Source organism: Ambystoma mexicanum, chromosome 13 (genome assembly GCF_040938575.1).
Source record: "Ambystoma mexicanum isolate Mex_15411 chromosome 13, UKY_AmexF1_1, whole genome shotgun sequence".
In the NCBI taxonomy this organism is placed as follows: domain Eukaryota; kingdom Metazoa; phylum Chordata; class Amphibia; order Caudata; family Ambystomatidae; genus Ambystoma; species Ambystoma mexicanum.
Genome location: NC_090938.1, coordinates 664,478,301 through 664,494,577, shown reverse-complemented (window position 1 = coordinate 664,494,577; position 16,277 = coordinate 664,478,301). Strand labels below are relative to the sequence as shown.

At 49.3% G+C, this 16,277-nt stretch overlaps 1 protein-coding gene across 4 annotated transcripts in view; it reads right to left on the bottom strand.

Annotated features, from left to right (window-relative positions):
- The window catches only part of ARHGAP23 (Rho GTPase activating protein 23), a 635,536-nt gene that overhangs the window by 298,589 nt on the left and 320,670 nt on the right, over nucleotides 1–16,277 (bottom strand). For all 4 annotated transcript variants that reach the window (XM_069634667.1, XM_069634666.1, XM_069634669.1 and 1 more), the window contains exon 2: nucleotides 800–976. In XM_069634667.1, coding sequence (XP_069490768.1) covers nucleotides 800–976 — 177 coding nt within the window. The remainder of the gene's footprint in view (nucleotides 1–799; nucleotides 977–16,277) is intronic.

Genomic DNA, 16,277 nt, shown 5'->3' with positions numbered 1-16,277 from the left:
ACGATGCCACAGCAGCTGCTGCTGCTCCTCCCCGACTTGGTCAGCTACGCAGGAAGGCCCCTTCTATCTCCGACACACAATGCAGGATTCGTTGCCTGCTTTCCTGGCCTTATATTTTTTGATCTACAAGGGTTTTAAAAGTAACGGTTTCCCTTTGGAAAGGTCAAGGGTATTTTCCTCCTTGTGAACCCTTCTTGGTTTGCCGTCTTTCTCCCCTAGTTCAGCTGCCTTCTCGAAACTGCTGCTGCTTTGTGTGCTTTGCCTCGCTCAGAGTGTGCTCCCGTGCTCCGCCTTTTATCTGTGTGGGGGAGATTTAATGCAAGTCAGGTGTGAGCGATTGTCAGTAATTGCCCGACTTTGCCTGACAATAGTAGCGGGACATGTCAGGTATACTGCTCGGGTGTCAGTCTGTTTCTCCCAGGGCAGGCTGTCCGTGTGGAGTTGTTTCTGAAGGGAAACGGTGGAGGGGAAGGGGGTGTAAAGTTCCCACGTATCCTACCTGGTATGATGGGGTAAAGGTGTAACAAGGGGAGGGATACTGCATCTCGCCATCCGGTGTCCCACTCCCCGAAGACCCCTCACCCAGGTGATCCTCCCGCACTGGTCCAACCCCACGGTCTGGATCCAAAGGCGATGGACATGCCCTGGCCACCTGAGAGAGAGATCCTCGGGGACTAGCAAATGAGGCACCTTCTGGTTTCTCACACTATTGTGTCCTGTTACTTCCCAGTCCACACCATTCGCTTACTGCACTGCTACCTCTTAATATTAGAAAATGTGTGTTCAATATAGTGCGTACCTTTTGGTTTAAGTGCACTGCTGATTCAGGAGGGTATACGATGAAATGTCGAAGGGTGAATCCAAAGCCCTGGGAATTCTTCCTCAATATCAGCGATTTCGGCCCAATCCAGGGGAATGGGCCCTCGCGGGTGGAGTTTTCATTGGGGGAGCTTCCATCTGTCCGTCCCGGAGTCGCCTGAGAGGGACACAAAAGTAAACAAGACAAGGTCACAAAAGATCTGCTGGAACTGAATTGACACATTAGAACTACAACAAACACGATGAAATAAAATATATATTCCCTCAAGGCAATTGAGAAACACTCACTGTAAAGACGACACACCGTTATTGACCGCTCACCAGTTCCCTCTTCTATCTGCAACCTTTACATTATTTCTTCCCATTATTAGCATTAATTGCTATAGGGGCCATAAACCACGTACTCCCATCCTATTCAGACTCTGGCAATGCCATTGATCAGTCAGGCCCACACTGCGCACTACTTTTAATGCATTCACAGAAAGGGGCTCTACAATCACGAGAGGAGCACACACTGAGCCTAGCGTCCATTGGATGAGCCCATTATGGGCTCGGTCTTCAGGAGTTGAGCACATACTAGGCTCTCTGTTAACACAATGGGGACAGGCTGGGCTTAGTGTTAAAAAAGGGGCACGCAATCAAATATACGTTTACTAGGTGGCGAAGACATACATTATGTTGCCTCCTATCATCTGTGTCTTTTTTATTTCTTCTGATGAAAGGACTACTGCTCTGCAGGAGTACAGAGACGAGAAGTGTCTCAAACGCCTCATCGGCCCCACACTACTATTAAACCAGCAATTATCCCAATTATAAAAGTGAAATAGATACAGACAGGAACCTTCTTCACCTCTTGTGAAATGTGGCCTGAGGGTAGGATGTACTCCTGAGGAGGGATGTGAACTGATACAGTGCAACAACCAACCATAGTAGTAGGGTGGTACCAAAGTAAAAAAATGTCCTGCAAAGTTTCTATAAAAAGAGGACATTTTAATAAATACTAACAATGCACACAACTAATTAATAACACAAAAGACCCACCCCTGTAAAGGAAACATGGAAAATGCATGACATTGAGAATAAAGAGGGCATTTGGGTGAAAAGAGGGGTCCAGGCAATTGATGATGAGCAGCAAATTTCAAAGCTCAGGAAAGGTCTTTTAAATGGCAAAGAAGAGGGTCTTAAACATCACTAAGTTAGGGTGGACCAGAGAAAAAGGGCCTTTTCAAATACCTTTGTATTCTTATCTTTGAGGCTCAACAGCATCAAGCTGGGTTTCTTGGCATTTTTCTAAAGTTAAGTTAGTGTAAAAATGGTCAAGTCGCTTAGTTTCACTGGAGAGTCTATATATTGAGTCGGTGCTCGCGACGGTTCGAGTTGATGGGTCCCAACAGGTTGGGCTGGCAGTCGAGTTTGAAAGATGCGTTCGCTGGGTTGAGTCAGCAGTCGAACCAGGAAAATCAATGGTTTCCAGTGAGTTCAGTTGGCTTTCAAGTTGGGTTGATACAATTGAGTAGGAGTTGCGGCAAGTCAGGTGCTTCCACAGCAATGAGGCGATGGTCGATTCACAGCGGCAATGAGCTTCACTAGCACTACGCTGTATCCATACAGCTCAAAGCAGGAAAGCGGTTTGAATGTAAAAACTGACAAAAGCAACACCACAGGACCTGTAGCAGTTCAAAGTGAGTCGAGCACGGTCCAGCCGGCTCAAAGAGGTCTTGATGGGATAAATAGAGTTCTGGGCTGGACAAAGTGAGTCCTTTGTACCACACTTCCATTCAGGGAAGATGGTCTGGCTCCAGGAGGAATTCTGAACCTCCAGTTATCAAGATCCCAGTTCCAGTACAGACGCAGCAGAGTCAACCCAAATGCATCCCTGAGATGGGACGGGAAAAGAGCTTTCCTCTTCCTTAGAAACGTAGGTCTTCATCGAGAACTTTGGAATAGACTGTATCCCCAACAGAGCTCCAAGTGAAGTCAAAAGCTGAATCAACTAAGGCCAGGGCCAATCCCCCTAGCAAAATTCTACAGTAGATTGGCCCAAAGGAAGCCTGTTTTCATGGGCCGAACCCAGTTCAGGCTACTGTAACATGTGTGATTTTCGTTCTATGTCATATCCAAGGTATTCTGACTGCACTATGCGGGGAGGGGCAAGGAACTGTAGGGAGCCCTAGCAACATCCAAGATGGTGGAATCCCTCTCCTGGCCTGAACATCTCTGGCTACTCTACGTCCATCCTTTCTCATGTCTGCCTACTTCAAAAGGACTCTCGTAATCAGCAACATGGAGGGATTGTCTTTAGGACTGTCTTGAAGCACCGATTCCATGGGGACTTTTGGGGGAGCGTTCCTGTGCCCTGGAGGAAGGGTTTGGCATTGCTCGGCTGGATCAAAGGAGGAAGCAGCTTAATGAGCAGGGTCTCCTGTGGTTAAACACGCCTTGTCATGACTGAAGCAGTACTCACCAAGATAACATTAACATGACATTCAAATACTGTGGCGGTATAAGTGGGCGATTCTGTCACTCCTACATACACCCCCTCTCTCCTCTACAATTCTAGCACTTAGACAATGTCCAAGGCAGGTCGGAAGAGCTGTACAAGCAACAAGTTAACACAACACACTGGACTCGCCATCCACTAGATATGCACATGCTTTGAGTTCACTAGATGAGCAGGCCCTGGGCTCTGCATTAACTAGACGGGTACACACTGGCTCTGCGTTCACTATATGGGCACAGGCTGGATTCGCGTTCATTAGAGGAGCACACACCGGGCGCTGTCCTCACTAGATGGGGCCATGCAGGTTTCTGCTTTCACTAGATGGACACACACTGTGCTCTGCTTTCATGAGATGGGCACAGGCTCTGCGTTCAATGGTAGGGCACACGCTGGACTCTGAATTCACTAGATGGGTGCACACTGAACTCGATCACACAGTGTTCACTAGAAAGGCACACACTGGGCTGTAGATTCACTAGATGAGCATGCACTGGGCTCTGCATTTTCTAGATGGGTATAGTGGGCTCTAGCACGCACTGGGCTCAGAGTGCAATAGAAAGGCACACACTGGGCTCTGCATTCACTCGATGGGCACACATTCTGCATTCACTGGAGAGGCACAAGCTATGCATTCAGTAGCAGGGCACACACACGTAGCGCTGCATTCATTAGATGGGCACAAACTGGGCTCTGCATTCACTAGATGGGCACATGCTTTTTGTTCACTAGAAAGGCGCCACTGGGCTCTACGCTCAATAGATAGGCACACACTGGGCACATGGGGGTCTGTTTTCACTAGATAGACATACACTGTGCTCTGCTTTCAATAGATGGGCATAGTCTCTGCATTCATTGGCAGGGCACACACTACGTTCTGCATTCACTAGATGGGTGCACACTGAGCTCTAGCAGCCACTGGGCTGTGTAGTCACTAGAAAGGCACATGCTGGGCTCTGCATTCACTAGATGCCATCACATCCAGTGGACTCTGCATTAATTAGAAAGGCAAACACTGGGCTGCACATTTACTAGATGAGATTCCACTGGGCTATGCATTCACTATTCACTTGGCTATGCATTCACTAGATGGGCACACCTTCTACATTCACTGGAGGTGTACATGCTATGCATTCAGTAGAGGGGTACACACACTGAGCTCTGCATTCACTAGATGGGTACACTCTGGGCGCTGCATTCACTAGATAGGCACACACTGGGCACGTCTGGGTCTCTGCTTTCAAAAGATGGGCATAGGGTCTGTGTTCAATTGGAGGGCTCATGCTGTACTCTGCATTCACTAGACGGGTGCACGCTGAGCTCTAGCACCCACATGGCTTTGTTTTCACTAGAAAACTGGGCTTTGCATTCAGTAGATGGGGGGGGCACTGGGCTCCCACACCCAGTGGGCTCTGCGTTCATTAGAAAGGCACAGACTGGGCTCCGCATTCACTAGATGGGCACACCTACATTCACTGGAGGTGTACATGCTATGCATTCAGTAGAGGGGTACACACACTGAGCTCTGCATTCACTAGATGGGTACACTCTGGGCGCTGCATTCACTAGATAGGCACACACTGGGCACGTCTGGGTCTCTGCTTTCAAAAGATGGGCATAGGGTCTGTGTTCAATTGGAGGGCTCATGCTGTACTCTGCATTCACTAGACGGGTGCACGCTGAGCTCTAGCACCCACATGGCTTTGTTTTCACTAGAAAACTGGGCTTTGCATTCAGTAGATGGGGGGGGACACTGGGCTCCCACACCCAGTGGGCTCTGCGTTCATTAGAAAGGCACAGACTGGGCTCTGCATTCACTAGAGAGTGGGCACTAGCATCCACTGGGATCAGAGATATCTAGCAAGGCACACACTGAGCTGTGCATTCACTAGATAGAAACACACTGGGCACATGTGGGCCTTTGCTTCCACTAATTGGACACACATTGGGCTCTGCATTGGGTGCACATATAGCTCTACCACCCACTGGGCTTTGCTTTCACTAGAATGGCACATGCTGGGCCCAGAATACTCACTTTCAGGTGGCAGGTTGTACTATTGCCACTGAACAGAAAGTTAGAACCCTGGGCGTCTTTCTGGATCAAAGCCTACATATGCAAGCCCAAGTCACAGCCTGCTGTCAACATCAGCATCCTGTGCAAGGCTATTATTCCAGAATCATCCTTACCTCATGGAAAACAAGCTGCGAGACGGTGGCTAGGGCCATCGTCAGCACCAAGATGGTCTACCTATTGACGCCAGGATAGAGTACCGTCTGCTGCTAATAAGTACCGAGAGCTTCGAACGCCATTCCTCCTGACCCGAGAGAAGCAACATCACCCGACTCGTTAGATAACCAATTATATGTGCTCTGAAACGGGCGGCTTATGTGGGCCCTCCCGGTGTCCGTCTGTCTAGTTGTTATGGCTTGCTTTGGACCATCTAGCCTTCTGTTAGCGCTTGCATCGCATGCCTGCCTCCGGGTCATTGGTGTGCGGTACAAGTACACATGTGAATGCTGGGCTCTGCACTCACTAGATGGATGAACACTGGCCTCTCACGCCCAGTGCCTCCCAGTTTTTCTAGAAAGGCACACACGGGGCTGTGCATTAACACTTCTGCCACCCTTACTGGGTGTAGCAGTGCCTTGATGAGCAAGGGTGTTTGCGCGCTTGATAAAGGTAAACATAATAACTAAACTAGATGGCCACAGGTTGAGGTTTGTGTTCACTATTTGGGCAACAAGTGGCTCAGGGTCCAGTGGAAACGCACACTGGGTCCTGCAGTCACTAGAAGGCCTCGTGCGGGGCTCTTCCGGTCACTGGATGGGCACATTCGGAGTACAGTGAATGCTATTTCGGTGCGCCTCTCACCCCCCCCTCCATTTCCCATGCTGACCTACTGTATGCATCTTTTGTGAAAGGGAAGAGAAAGGACTCCTCTGAGCTGAAGTTTGGCAGGATGCGTGAAGCGTTCCCAAGCAGAGCGCGAAATGCTGGCATGCCTGAGCCGCTGGCAGCGCACACTTCCTGGAGGTCGCCCCCAAATGAAAAAGCCGAACTCAGCGCCTTTCAACACAATGTGAAAGGGTTCCAATTCTGTATCCCCGTCATTCCCGCCTCGGGAACAGAACCTGCGCCAAAGAAAGGGCCCCGTTCCCTTGCTTCAGGTGACGCGATGGCACGAGACGCCTGAAAGCTACTTCCCCCATTGGATGCCAGCCACCGTTCAAGCGGCTCACGTAGAAGGGTCTCCAGGGGGCTCCTCTCAGGACCCAATTACTGACTGCGCTCTGGCTGGCAAGAGGCCCTGGCTGAAGATGCCACCTCTGCTGATGCCCCCGCTCTGCCTGCCCAGTTTCTGTCCCCGCAGACACAACTCGAAACACTAAAGGCCCCAAGGGCTTGTACCAGCAGTCACTCAGATTATGTGAGGCCGGATGCATGAGTCCACTTCCCTCTCAGTGCAGCACAGCTCCTAAGAGCATGGCTCGCGCCTTGAAACACCTGTGTATAGGCGCGATATAAAAAAAACCTCATATATCATGTCATCCCAACTCCAGTCACTGGAGAGATCCCCGCTGGGGATGAGCGCACGCCCACGCATAAAATGCTTCTTGTGCGTCATTTACATGTAGGGCTTCAACTGGGCCTCCCTGAACTGATTGTCCAAGCGCTAAAAGCCAATGAAAAGGTTACAACAGTGCCCTTCCCACAAATGGAAACCTGCATTGAACTAGTTGGATTTTATATCGTTTCTAGATTTTGTTTTATTTATGTTAAGTTAATTTTTGATTACTGGTTATTTAGATATTCATCACGTCTTTTAAATTGGAGTTTACTCCCTTTCAAGCCAAGTGTGAAAATTCAATCCTATTCGGCCACTCGTTTATTAGTTTTGACTATATGATATGATATATGAGTCATTTATAACGCGCCTGTACACAAGTGTTTCTAGGCGCGACAAGACAAGGTAGGGAGACATAGGGAGGACGACACAAACGAGCTCACTAGGCTTGTGTCATTCAGATCGTCCAAATGCAGTGCAGTGGGAGAGGAGAAGTGCCAGGGGGAGGGAGAAGGGAAGTGCGGTCAGGGCGGCAAGGCTCTGAGTAAGCGTAGCCGGGGAAGCCAGCTATGGGAAGTGCAGGTGGAGGGGGATGACTGTAGGGTTGCAGATACAGCCCCTTTTGTACGGGAGGGCCAAAGGCAGTGCAGGTGCTTGCAGGTCGTGGAGGAAGCCTGGTGCCCGATGGTTTCAGAGGGTAGCCAAGCGACCAGCTAGCGTGGCCAACATGTGGTCAGCAAGAGAGAGCAAGAGAGAAAGCAGAGGCAAAAAGGAAGGCCTTGAGCTGCTTCCTGAACCTGAGATGGTCCTGCTAGAGTGGGGCAGGGAGGCCATTCCAGAGGGAGGCCCCTGCAGAGGAGAGAGAGATCTACCTCCAACTCTCTGCCTGGAGAAGCATCTGACTGCCAGAAAGTTAGAGGTAGCTGAGCGAAGGGCTTGAGAAGGAAGATGTTAAGGAAGGGAGAGTTAGATGTAATGCGGACCCCAGCCTTGTGGACAATGCAGAGAGTCTTGAACTTGATCCTTGCAGCCACCGGGAGCCAGTGAGGGGTTTTTAGGGCTGGAGAGATACAATCCCCGGGCTTGAGGCCAAAGACACGTATCGCAATCCTGGTCTGAATTAGTTGCAGAGGGCAGAGAGTAGAGGAAGGCAGTTTTGAGATAGAGGATGTTGCAGTAGTCCAGCCTAGAGAGAACCAGGGCTCTGGAGACATTGCGCTTCTCGGGGAAAGTGAGAAAAGGAAGAATGCCTGTGTGAAGGTGCAGCTGATAGTGGGACTTCAAGAGGTCTGTGATGTGAGGGGAGAAGTAAAGAGTGGAGTCGAAGATGGCCCCAATGCTCACAGGAAGGCGCACAGAGAGGGCCCAAGGAGGGGGGCCAGAGTGAAAGAGGGAAAGTGGAAGCAGGAGTCCCAATGAGGAGGATCTCTGTCTTGCTGGCAGTGAGGCAGAGATCGTTGTAGGCGAACCATTCCTGAATCGTGAATAGAAAATCAGGAATGAGAGAGAGAGGAGAGGAGGCACAGGGGAGCCTGAAAGAGAGCCGAGTATCATCTGCATAACACTGAAAGTTAGGAGAGAAGGTAGAGATGAGGTGGGCCAAAGGGGCCACATAGAGGTTGAAAAGCGAAGGGGAGAGATTGGAGCCCTGGGGAACACCACATGTGGAGAGGACCCCAGTTGCACCCGAGAGGCACCCTCCATGAGGAAGGAAGTCAACCAGGCGAGGGTCTGATCCGTGATGCCCAGGTTCTCTCAGAGGCGATTGATCAGGATGGCACGGATGAACGTATCGAAGGCAAAGGAAAGATCAAGGAGGATGAGGACAGAAGGAAGGCTAGAATTAAGATTAGTGAGCAGGTCTTCACAAGGGTGTGCAGGAGAGCAGTTTCCGTGCCTCTGGCTGCTGTAAAGCCAGACTGATGGTCATGGAGACAACCAACAGATTCAGTGTGGAGAGTGAGCTGGGAGATGGCCAGCTTTTCCAAGAGCTTGCCCAAGAAAGGCGCGATAGAGATCGGACGGTAGCTTGCCAGACAGGAAGGATCTGCGGACGGTTTCCCAAACAAACAGATTCGGGCGGTATCAGAGGTGGTGGCACTCTAGGTGCAGCGCGGCTTGATCCCCTATTCCGTCTCCCCACCCACCGCTAGGTCTTCTCCAATCTTCCAGGCGAGCTTGGCGTGCACGCAGAGGTGCCTGTCGGTGGCTGTCAGCTACTGTGGCTAACGGTTGGTTGAGTGGACGCTGGTGAATGGCAGCAGCTACGCATCCACCTGGGTCCCTAAACGCATGCGGGTTCGGGTTGTATACTGAGTGCCGGCTTTGAATGGCGTCCCTGTACTAATTGGTGAGCCACTCTTTTTCTGCCCCCTTTCTCGGCATGTTCAGGGAGTTGTGTTTGTTATCACTTCTACACTCGAGCTTCTAGTATAGCGACACCCGTAAGTAAGTGGAACAATGCTACAAGTGTAGCTATCTCTTCACTTGAGTTTTTGCACACAGCGATTAAAAAAGGGAAAAAGGGCACCATTAAGGGCCCAGTTAAAAAGCCTGTGGCCCTACCGATCCTGTTAGCTGATATTGTCACCATGACTTCCCACAGGCATATCTTGAGAAAGGTGGCCTAGCCCACCTTGCCTACCGTCCCAGTTACTTCCCCAGCTGGGATTGGGGACAGGGTCTTGCAGTCTATGGCTACCTCCCCTGTGGCCTCTCCTACATTTTTGAGAGGCGACGCTCAGTTGGAGACTCGGGCATTGAGTTTGGGTATGGAGAATATGGAGACTCTGGTTACCAACCCTAGGGCCTCCCCCTTGACTTTGAAGAGGGACCTTTTGTCTGAGGTTCAAGTGCTGAGCCTACGTAGAAGGCAAAAGATCCATTCCGAATGGGTGTATTTGCCTCCAATGTTTAGCCCCCCCAAAGTTGGGGATTTTGATCATAGTGAACAGATCGGTAAAGAAGCCCGCCAATACGCAAACTCGATTATGGATGAGGCCACCATCTCCGAAATTGCTCCTTTCAATTTAGGGGAGACTTATAGGTCGCCCCTGTCAATAACCTTCACCTTAGACACGGAAAGGCTTAAGAACAATCCTCAACCCCAAGCTAATCCTGTGTCAACAGCAACGGCCATCTCTGAGGGTAATTCCCAGGAGCAGATTTTCCCCAGACCAATGGATTATGGTAAAGACCAATATTATCAACCAACTAAATTTGTGTCAGAAGTTTGACGATTTTAGTAAATGGATGGATTCCTTAGATACTTGTGTGGGGAACCATCTCACTGTGAGGGTTGACATCTGTTGCCAATGGAACCTCTATCCATTCCACTGATGCATGGCCCCTTTTGACATTCCTGCTTGGCCGTCCCTCTTCTGAGGGAGGGGTACCGAGCTCCTGTTTCTACACCGCTAACATCCTTTGACCCGGCCTCCATCTTTGGCTCTCAATTTTCAGCAGGACTTGTCGTTCCTTCTTCTAGAGAAAAGGATAGGATGAGTCTTCTACACCCTCCCCCTCTGGTGCACCCCGCAAAGTCCTTGTCAATTCCTGATATTGCTGGCTACCTTGTGAATGGACATAAAATCCCCATTTCAAAAAACGTTTGGGTAAGGAAATCCCTCATGCCATGGCCCAGGGATAAGACCCTTAGGAACTTTGTCATGGACAAAAGGAACTTTATTATTACCAACGTAGAAAAATCGACAGGGAATGAACCCAGAGACACTTTAAGGAACAAGGTCCTGCCCTGGCTTTGCCAACGAGCTGGGCCTGGGGTGGTGAAACACATAGATCTGAAAATCCTACATAGGTTGGAATTAGATGAGTGGTATACCCAGGAAAACAGGGACTGTATCCTGGTCAGATGTGGGTCCAGTAATTTACCTAGTTACCTTAGTAATTGCAAATAGTTTGCCAGAGGAGCATCCAATCTAAAACCTATAGTCGATTAGCCTGAAATGTTGTATCCCTGGATGAGAAGGTTGTATTGATGAACTTTGTCATGTTGCATTTATTGTTAGGAAGGTGTATTTGCTTCTTTTGTGTTGGATGTTGTAAGTTAATTTTTGTTTCGGCGCTCTGATGCATGCAGGATTTCAGTTCCTTATAAATAAATAAACAAGGGAGTGCTTAAGAGGGGAGGGGTGCTATAGGCCCACAGATAAGTCGAAGCTAGTGCATTGGAGTACATCTAGGAAGGGATGGCATATGAGGAGGGACACAATACTTGTAGTTGTTTGGTTATTTACCCACCCATTGACTGCCCATGGCCACGCTAATCCCAGTGGTATTGCCACCCACTTCATGCCCTACAGCCCGAAACACACAATCTTTGGAGCTCTTTGAGATACTTAAAATCAAACTTTGCATTTGAAGTGCCTTCCAGGGTTTTTTCAAAGCAGTCTTCTGAGAGCTAATGGTCTGATAAAAATGTCTTAACCAGGCCTGCCTTGATTTAAGAACAGTATGCCTGTCCTTTACTGAAGTCCTGTTAAAACAAGCATTGGCAAAGCCAACAGATTTGGCTTGTGAGATGGTAGTAAGGCATTTGCCAGGCACTGCTACCATATACCCAGGTACATGCACCATTCCAAGCTGCAATCATTAATGGCCACAGTTGGTACAGTGATGGCAATGCATGGCAAATACCTTTCCCATACCTACACAAAGCCCAAACTGTTGGAATTGGCAATGCTGGTTTACATATACTACAGGTGTTCCAAAAGTTTCTTGCGAGTCTTAGGCAGTGCCAGTCACTTCTTGGACCCACACACAAACACTGATGTGTGACCCCCTGAGGGCTCCCACTGAACCACTCCCCCGTCGAAAGCACCGTTTACACCGTGTGGCCTCTTTCTATGTCACCCGTATTTCTGGAGCTCACAGAAGTGTCCTCTTGTCCAGGCACAGCTTTTCCTTTGTTTTTGTATTCCTTTGGTCTGGCTTCCAGAGCTGCACAGTGCTCCAAGTGGCAGGTTTCACTGGGGACTTCTCACGTGGCCAAGCCTCAGCACAGCGTCTTCTGGGTAAGCTCTCACGTCAGATAGGGCAGCAGCACTGCTCTCGAGTGGCACATCTTAGACTCGGGCATTAGACAGGAAAAACCCCGATCAGGGTAAACGGCTATTACTACAGGCCCATCCTAAGATAGCAGTGCTGCCCCAGACCACGCACACGGACGAACAGTCCAAAGACGGCAGCTTTACCCCTAAGGCTGCAGATCTCAGAAACCAGGTATACCGCTAATGTTTAGTGTTTTTTAGGCTCAGTCGTAAGACATCAGAGATATCTCTCAGGTTGTAGATCAAAGACAGCAGGCCTATCCCTTGGATATCAGTGCTCACAAGCTCAGGCACAAGCATAACAAATACATCGCTCTGATTACAGAGGTCTTAAAGGCTCAGGCACTGGATGGCGGAGCCATTGCTCAGGTCACACAGATCCTACAGACAAGGCCCTAGACTGCTGGCAGGTTCGTCCTAGTTAGAGAGTGAAGCTTTGAGTACGGGCTGGACTAGGCTATGGGTTTTTTGCATTCATGGACGATTTTACAGACCTTTCTTCTGAGCAAACCTCACCTGGCCCCATATCCAAATCACTAGAAAGCATTCACTCCTAATAAAAAGGCCCTACCTGCCTAGAACGAAAGAACCCTCCACCACAAGATAAAACCTTTCCTTCCACATGAGGACTTCAGAACCACAGCCTCTCCTAATCACACACATTAATGGGGGAAACACCTTCCTCACGGGTCTTACCGAAACATACCTGGCCCCACTTAGGGTCAAGCAATAAGATGAGGAACGACTCACAACGGGACATTAAAAAAGCAACAAAGTTTCTCCCATCCTAAGTGAGTGGCACCGACTTCCCATCCCAGCCAGAATATTCTTTAGAATTGTCTGCATTAGCTATAAGGTAACCACTGCTCGGACATCTACCTCCCTAGATGCAAAACACTTTTGCTCTGTGCTCCTCGAGGAGCTAGGCCATCACTAGACTTCAGACCAAACTGTCATGCGAGGGGAAAAACCAGTAATAGACTCTCTCTTGGTATGGTCCTGCTTACTGGAACACCATCCCGGTGGACGTCCTGAGCATGCCAATGTTAGGCAATATCTTGGTGCCACCTAGGCACTTGTGTTCCCTCATCACACCCCACCCCCATGGCTGGAAAATCCTGTGTCACACAGAGGCGTTGCTAGGGCGGGGCTGAGGGGGATTTTAGCCCCGGATAGAAGCCCAGGCGCTACAACCAAAAGGCCAGCTAGCCCCCCAGTCCTGACAATCCTGACAATAGTGTATCCCCAGATCTTTTCCCGACCAAGCAACACCCCTGTTAACCCCTCCCCACCACGTGCCTCTTATGTTACGCTCAATGACACATACAGCACTCTGATGATTCATAACTAGGTGTGAGGCATGTCATTCCTCACGTGCAACACCCCACCCATCACAAAAGGACAAATACATGGCTTGACAATGAGCTCAACAACCAAAAAAGAAATGAGAGGATACAGGTGGTGATATATACTGCGCTTCCGCTGAGGATAATCCAGTCCAGTATCAAGCTCGGATCAAAATGAAAAAAAACCCAATTTCATAATCGAGTTGTTATAGCCACTAATAGCTCATCTGAAGTGCTCAAAATGTCCAAGGAGTCACAAATAACAGCAGACCTAAATACCTCTCGGGAGCAAGCACAAAAACGGGCCCATGCCTTGACTGATACTATTCAGAATAATCAAACCAGCATCAATTAAACCAAGAAGAGCCTACAAAGTGACCCAAGCGAACCAACTAAGCTACCCACCACACATTGGTTCCTTGATATCCCCCCCAACCCGACAGCAAGAAACCGGACACTGCGCGTCAACGACCGGCGTATGCATCACAGCCCCCCGGCCAATGCATCTTGGGCACTCAAGGTCTCCTTTCTTGACACATGCATATTGTTGCCCTTAACGCAAACACCTAGAAACTGTCACGCATAAGGGCTCTGGATACTTCCGGTCAGCAAGCATCAACATCCCTCTCCTATTGACTATCCAAACCCAACCACACTCTCTTTCAGAGCTGCCGAGCACCTGGAGGCCATGCAAATGGTAGCACTGCACGGTACAACTACCAATAACATAAAATAGTAGCATAACATATTCCATTTGAAGCAAAGACATTGGAAAAAGAGCCTCCCCACACATCTATTAGAATGTAGTAAAGCTTTTGACTTAGACTTCTCAGGAGCACTGACACTGATCTAATTAACACGAGGGAAGCGATCCTAGAAGCGCTGGGGCCAATGCCTCATTGGTGCACCTTTGAAATTGACCACACAGCATTCTAGGATACCAATGAACATGCCACCCTAATAAGAAGCATCAACTCCACTACGAACATCATAGAAGGTACCCCTAAACTGGACCTCATCCATCAGTCTGGAAAACACCACCCACACAAGAATAGATACATTTTACTCTCCTCTGCACACGGGTACCTCAGAGGTCAACCCCCACCCCTTGCTGTTTAATGCATATATCTACTATCATCTTAGTCAAATTATAAACCTCCTTGTCCAATTCTGGTAACGTGGACGGAAGGGCAGACTTATCTCCAGAAAGGTTGTTGATCGTTGGTTAGTTGCAACATAGCGAATATACAGATTCAGCCGATTCGGTATAGAATGAAAGAAAAAGTACCTCACTATGATCATTACGCTCGAGGTATGGTGCACGAACGCATGTGCAGTGGTTCCTTGTAATACAGTTGAGCTCGGCATTGTGTTCGCTCAAGCTCCATTACAGCAAGCATGACACCAGAGCTATTAGTCTGCGCCTTCCGACTCAGCAGGACTGCAGAAAGAGTGTACAAGGAGTGGTAGGTATATTTGATAAACAAATAAGAATGTTATGTATAATTAAACAGCAAATGTAATTCTCTCAGCTTACCCATCTTAACTCCTTTAAGCAGCTTGACTACCGCTAGGTGCTCGCCCACAGGAGCGCCACCCACTCCATAAACGCCTATCGTCCTGAATGCTTTCCCACTTTGTGATAATCACGCTAGAAGGTTAAGCACGTGCATTACAGGGGCCAAAAACAGGATGTACGCCCTGCTGGCAGCACCACTTCTCCCACTGCGGCCCATAGCTGCATAGCTGTGGCACCATAGCTGCTGAGTGTGGAAGGAGCCCAAGATTCCCTAATGAATAAGGTAGCTTGTTCCAAAATCCCTGGCACATTCCATCATCGCCCGAAAACTCTGCACGCAAGCAGCCAGAGGTTCTGCGCCTGAATCAGAGGATGTGAATACTCCTCTGGATCGGAGAGCAGGTCCTCCTGCTATGGTATCATCCTCTGGGAAATCCGAGGAAAGTTCCATCAGAAACGGAAACCACGTCTGCGATTTCCACTAGGGCATTACCACCCCCACCTCCCTCTTCTCCTTGCGTATCTTCGCCAGGGTCCTGGGCATCATGATGAATGGGGGAAAGGCGTAGTGTGTGTATCCTGACCAACTCTGGAGAAAAGGGTCTGCCGCTTCCGCGTCTGGGTTTAGTCTCCAGCTGAAGTAACTGCACATTCAGACGAGATGCGAAGAGGTCCATATTTAGGGAGGACCCCATAGATCCTGAATCCTCAGAAACATCTGTCTCTGCAGCTTCCAATCGCTGGAGTCCCTCAAGTAGAGAGAGTTTCAATACGCTACTACATTTTGCGCTCCCGGCTGGTAGTCCACTGCGATGGATACCTGGTTGCTGAAACAATAGTGCCAGAAGTCCTTTGCTAGTTCCACTAGCATTCTCAATCTGGTTCCCCCCAGATAATTGATGTATCGGACTACTGAAATATTGTCCTTATGAAGAAGTATGCAACATTTTGCTCAGTCTTTCGTGAGTGCTTTGACTGCGAAGGATCCTGCGAGGAGTTGATGTGTAGGTCTAATTTCGCCTGCAACCACCTTTCCCCTGTCCCCAGCTGGCTGCACCGTGCGCCCCAACCTGACCTTCTCGCGTCTGATTCTATAACTAGGTCTGGGGTGTACCCTAAAATGGCGCGCCCGTTCTAGGCTTCCATGTTGAGGAGCCACCACACCAGTTACGCTCCTGCTTCGCCGTCTCTGGGGATGATTTGGTGATACTGCAGCCCTTTCTGCAGGTGTCTGATCTTCAGCCACTGAAAAGCCCTGTAATGCAAAGGGCCTGTTAAGATGGCTTGTATCGAGGATCCCAGCAGACCCACTACTCTGGCTACACACCGAAGCGATAAAACCTCCTTCTTAATGGTTCTGAGTTTGGGCGCTGGGAGATCCAGCGTCGCCTTGGTGGTGTCTACAATGAAGCCCAGAAACTCTGTGCATCTGCTGGGTGTCAAGTCTGACTCCTCTCGGTT